General features: G+C 41.0%; 1 protein-coding gene across 1 annotated transcript in view; it reads left to right on the top strand.

Annotated features, from left to right (window-relative positions):
• Nucleotides 1–1,629: 1,629 nt before the first annotated feature.
• The window catches only part of LOC100533260 (alpha tubulin 1), a gene marked incomplete at both ends in the record, with an annotated part of 9,401 nt that continues 5,811 nt past the window's right edge, over nucleotides 1,630–5,219 (top strand). Inside the window, 2 exon segments of the mRNA NM_001204570.1 lie at nucleotides 1,630–1,716; nucleotides 4,289–4,378. Coding sequence (NP_001191499.1) covers nucleotides 1,714–1,716; nucleotides 4,289–4,378 — 93 coding nt within the window.

The following is a 5,219-nucleotide window of genomic DNA, read 5'->3' as shown; positions in this document are numbered from 1 at the left end:
TAGCAGATCCATTCAAAAGCTCCACTTCAACTTATAAATGGATGTGCGCAGCTTGAGGGCTTCCAGCTAGGTTTTTAGTATTTCTTATTCGTGAAGCCTCGCATAACATGCATTCGTTTCTACTCAATTTAGTATTCATTTCTTTCAAATATTTATAATGTTATAAAAGGAAGTCTGTGATGCTGGACAATTGAACAAAAAAATTGGCTGCATACAAAGAAGAATTCGCTTTCCGTACACAAATTTAAGAGATTATTACCATTAGACATTGTTTCTAAATTATAACTCCATTTTTCTACGTGTTGAGGAGGTGCACAAACGTATTTGCAACTGAAAACCAGCTTTTTATTGAGCCCTTAGAATTAGAATGACACTGGGGCTCTAATCTCGCCAGGTTTTGCAAGAACTGAATTACACACAACACACTACACATTACTGACACTAAAGCCGTGCACACTAGTGTGTGAAAGGCTCGAGGGAATCTGAAACAGTTGTTTTTTTCAGTCTGACTTTTCTTACTTTTAAACATAAGAGTAAAACATTTTAGTTCAAGGAGTGTGAATGCTGGCTTAAATCCCATTTTCTCTCTACCTCATCAGACAGTAGTGCTGGGCGGCGAGGTTCCCGGTTATTGAAAGCTTGGAATCGTAGGAATCGACTCCGAACCCAGTTACTTACCTTCCAATGATGGGATATCTTCCTGTGATTACCTGGTAGCCCGGAACTCGTTTAGAATTTAGGATAACCTTGATTTCGGAACACTACAAGCATCCATTTTTATGTTTCCGAAATAAATTCTAAAAATAAAAATAAAAAAAGAAGATATTACTGATTAAAGAAAATGGTAACGGCTGGTTTACGTAAAAAAGACTCGGAACTTTTCTTTCGTAACATTAGTCTTTGGAATCGGTTCCCGACTAGATTCTTCGCCAAGCTCTATCAGACAGAACAGTGCCCGTACCCGCTACATCTCAGACACTATTTTCAGATTCATATCTACAACTGGATAGGTACACGTTAACAATAATTTCCATTTGAGAATAAATCTGTAAAATCTTTTTCTGCACACGGAGAAAGACAGGCATGAAAAACACGGAAAACAAAACAAAACCCTGTTGGCCCTATGACCAATAAGTGCCTACGGTTAACCCTTTCACATTGAAATATGACTTGTATCATATGAATTTGAAAAATGATGACTGAACTCGCCTCTGGTATAGGTTTTGAGAAGAGAAAACACAAAAGGTAAAGCCAATGCCCTGAGAATCGTCTTTTTTTTTCATGATAGGTTTAAAAAGATCCTTTTAGATTAAAAGTTGAAATAAGGTCCCATAGGTCTATATAGGCATCAATTTTTTTAGTGTTGAAAGGAAATTTTCTTTTCTCTCTTTTTAGATTACATAAAGCTACTGAAGAGCAAAAATGAAATTGTAACATTGTTATTATGGTATAGTATGCACTTGGTTGCCTGCCACAAGTTGCTACTGTTAGAACGCTCGCTTTTTTCACTTCCGGTTTGCCATTTAAAGAATGCTAAATTCAAAAGCTGTCGAAAAAGTCGTTGGTGGTTTGAAAAGTCGGAGTATAAAAGGGAAAGGCGGACACAATTGCGCATCTTCAGATTCTCTCGTCCCGACACTTCAAGTCGCTGTGAGAGATTCTCTTGCCTATTTCTTCACCTCAGCAGACCGTTGAACTTCCCCTGAACTGAAAATGGTAACTATATTTTGTGTCCGAGTTCCTTTGTTAATTTGATTGTAAAGATCAATAGATGTTAAGTAATTTCTGCTTTGGCGCTTTTTTCTTCAATTGTCTGCTGGGTCTTCCCAGCTTCCGAACGCCGTCGCCATGTTTTTCGCCATCTTTCCCCGAATGACTAACCGGCTTTGAATTCACCCGGCACTCCCATTTTAAACATTCACATTTTACATTGTGAGATATCTCAACTGTAATGCCTTTAAAACTGTTCTACATTTTTAGGGGTATTTTGTTTTAAACTGACAAGCAGAAAGGAATTACAAATAATGTGAATGGCCAGGGTCTGACCCGGTCTTCCAGTTTTTCGACCTCCGCCATGTCCATGTCATTTGCATTTGAACGTTGACTAATCAAGAAATCTAGATCTAGATCTAGATCTAAAATAGATCTAGATTTCTAGATCTAGATCTAGATCTTACCGTCTTTATTTTCAGTTATCATCCTAATTATTACCTTAATGTATACCTTGTAGTCTAGATTTCTAGATCTAACTTGTACTTTCATTCCCAGGATATTTTTTTTCCGGAGGGTGATTTTGGAGGAAGTGGCTATTCTCATCCGGGGTGAGAATAGAAAAACGATCTAGAGAGAATCTAGATCTAGAAATCTACCTCTCACCCCGGGTGAGACTTGCCAGCGTAGGCTATTCTCACCCAGTGCGAACAAGACCTGCTTTTCCTCATTTTGGAATACTGTCTACTCTATCGGTGTGGATGATCAAATTGATAAAAGCCAAGAAAAAATTACGTTATAGCACAAATGTAAGCTAATTTGATCGTCTTCAAAGATGCATTGGCTATAAGAACACTGTTCGAATCGAGCCGAACTACGTGAGTGGCCATTTTGTTTTGCCCGGAAGTTCTCGCAAGATCTACTCCTCCCCTCTCTCTCTCTGTCTCTTTCTGAATACTGTCTATCGGTGTGGACGATCAAATTGACCAAAACAAAGTTTAAAAATTATGTTAAAACACAATTTAAGTTAATTAATTTGGTTGTCTAAAAGTAAAAGATGCTACGGCTATTTAACTTTTCAAATCGAGCCGAACTTCGCGGGTCGCCATTTTGTTTTGACCGGAAGTTCTCGCGCTACTCCTTTCTCTCTCTCTCTCTCAGTGACTCTCTCCACTACCCACAGACAAAATTGTATGCTTTTAGTAGGCTACAGTTGTAATGGAACGTTTGTTCACGGCACAGAATTTTACAATTTTTCTGTTATCACAGTGTAGAATTCTGTGGTTTAGGGTGAACGCAAAATTTGTTGGCCAAGATCTAGGCTATAACGGTGAACGCGCACCGGGTGAGAATAGCCAATAGACTCGCCTGCACTATTCTCATCCCGGGTGAGAATAGAGGTGGCCGATTTTGGATGGGGAGGGGGGTGGGGGAGTCAACGACTGGGCAGGTGGGGTAAACTGCCGGAGTCTGGCCAAGGTCCTAACTTTTTTTTGTTGCTCCGCTCCACAATTTTACTCTCTCGGTGAGCGGACTTCAAGACCATACGTTTTTTGTCTCCACTCCACAATTTTATTCAAAGAGCAGGCGGGCGAATGGATGAACTCTAGCAGGCAGCATATTTGACGCGATGTAAGTTAATTAGGTCTAATGTTTCAAACCAATTATCGCAACAGGGTGGGGGGGGGGAGAAATTTTCGCCACGGGCGCCTAGATTTAGCTACAATGTGGGGGGGGGGGGTAAGTAGTAGGCAATGGAAGGAGTCGCTGTCTGTCCGCCCTCTCGAAGGCATGGGGTCTGTCCGATGTGTAGCGAGTAGCGAACTACTCTTCACAAGCGGCTGCCCTCCGCTTGTTTGCGGGTAGTGCCAGCGAGTAGTTACTGGTGGACGCTAATTTTGCGAGCCTGGCCCAACATTAGTGTGAGGTGCAATTTCAGTGTACTAGGGGGAACCACTAGGAAAGGCTCAAATAGGGAAGCTTGGAAACTGCCAGTGCAAACCGCGTGCTACGTAAAGTCACTATTTTTAGAATCATGATCAGATCATAGCAAAGATCTCAAACAGTTTTCCCGAACGTTAGAAATAGAGCCGGCCATTAAAAAATTTGGCTGCATTTTCCGAGGTCCCCAGATAGACTTTCATTTTTCAGTCACGGAGTAAACTGATCTTCTTTCCTAAATTTGCAGTCAGCTATGAACAAAGTGAAAGTAGAAATCAGGAAAGTTTCCAGAGTAGGCTTAGTGACCAAGTGTTTATTTGACGGAAGTAGTTGTGTGGGGGGGTGGCATGATGCAGTTGTGGTGTAGTGCCTTCTTACTTTGTCATTATTAGGCCTATTTTGCAGTTTGCCGGCTTACTTATGGTTATAATCTTCTAAACGATATACACACGTCAACCTGGGGGAACAAATTAGTCAAACAGCTTGAGGACATTTGACTTGCACTTGCAGTCCTGATCTCTGCTCACATTTTAAGCTGTCTTTGTAAAGTGATCACTTTCCCCAATTTTCAGTGTTCGAAAAATTTTCCAGTGTGCTACTTAGTGGTGAAACATGTGTACTTTGTTGTGTTCCACAGCGTGAGTGTATCTCTATCCACGTTGGCCAGGCTGGTGTACAGATCGGCAATGCCTGTTGGGAGCTGTACTGCCTGGAACATGGCATTCAGGTAAAGTTTTGGGATGGCAGTAGTAGGCCTAACCCTGACTAGTTCTAGTTTGATTCGTCTTTTCGTTTGTTTGTTGGGGGGGGGGTTGTTGTTTGTTTGCTTTATTGGTTTGGGTTTTTGTTGATGTTTTGTTTGTTTGTTTTGTTTGGGTTTTTTGTTTCTTTGTCTGTTTGTTTGTTTGGTGGGTTGGTTGGTTGTTTTTTTTACAGGGGTAGGGGAAGGGGGGGGGCGCTTTTTCTGTTGCATTTGATCCTCATTACCTGACACCTGTCATCTGTCACTGTGGCCATGTTCGTCCGTTGGTGCCCAATTCCTTGACACAACAAACATACCTCTATCTTTCCCGGTCTCTGCTTTGATGTATTATTTCATGAAGTTGTTCATCACTGTCAGATTTTACGTTTTCAATGTTTGATGCAAGATGTCTTCCCTTATTTCTTTTTCTCTCTATTTTCCTTTGCGACAGTGTTGTCATCAGGTCATTGATCCTCATGTTGCCACAATATTAGTGTCTCTCTGTGCGAACCTGAGACATTAACCGTTGAGCCAGGCAAACGTGTACGTGAACGTGTACTATCTCGCATATACTCCAACCCTGAAGTTGAGATTGTCTTTGCTTCTGATGTGATGCTGACTCTCATTTAGGCAGTTGAGACCGAAGAAAGTGACGTAATAAGAAGAAGAAAAGACAAACTTTATTTGTCCTCCGTTGAAGAAAGGAAGAGTGTGCTGTCAACAAATTATTTCTGCTATTTGAAATAATATGCAAATCATAATAATATTATTACCACGTCGATAGCCCCTTTTTCTCACTCATCTTTCCTCCCTCCTCCCCCCCCCT

Source organism: Aplysia californica, unplaced genomic scaffold, assembly GCF_000002075.1.
Source record: "Aplysia californica isolate F4 #8 unplaced genomic scaffold, AplCal3.0 scaffold00034, whole genome shotgun sequence".
In the NCBI taxonomy this organism is placed as follows: domain Eukaryota; kingdom Metazoa; phylum Mollusca; class Gastropoda; order Aplysiida; family Aplysiidae; genus Aplysia; species Aplysia californica.
The sequence above is the reverse complement of the archived record's forward strand: the minus strand, read 5'-3'. Positions and strand labels throughout refer to the sequence as shown.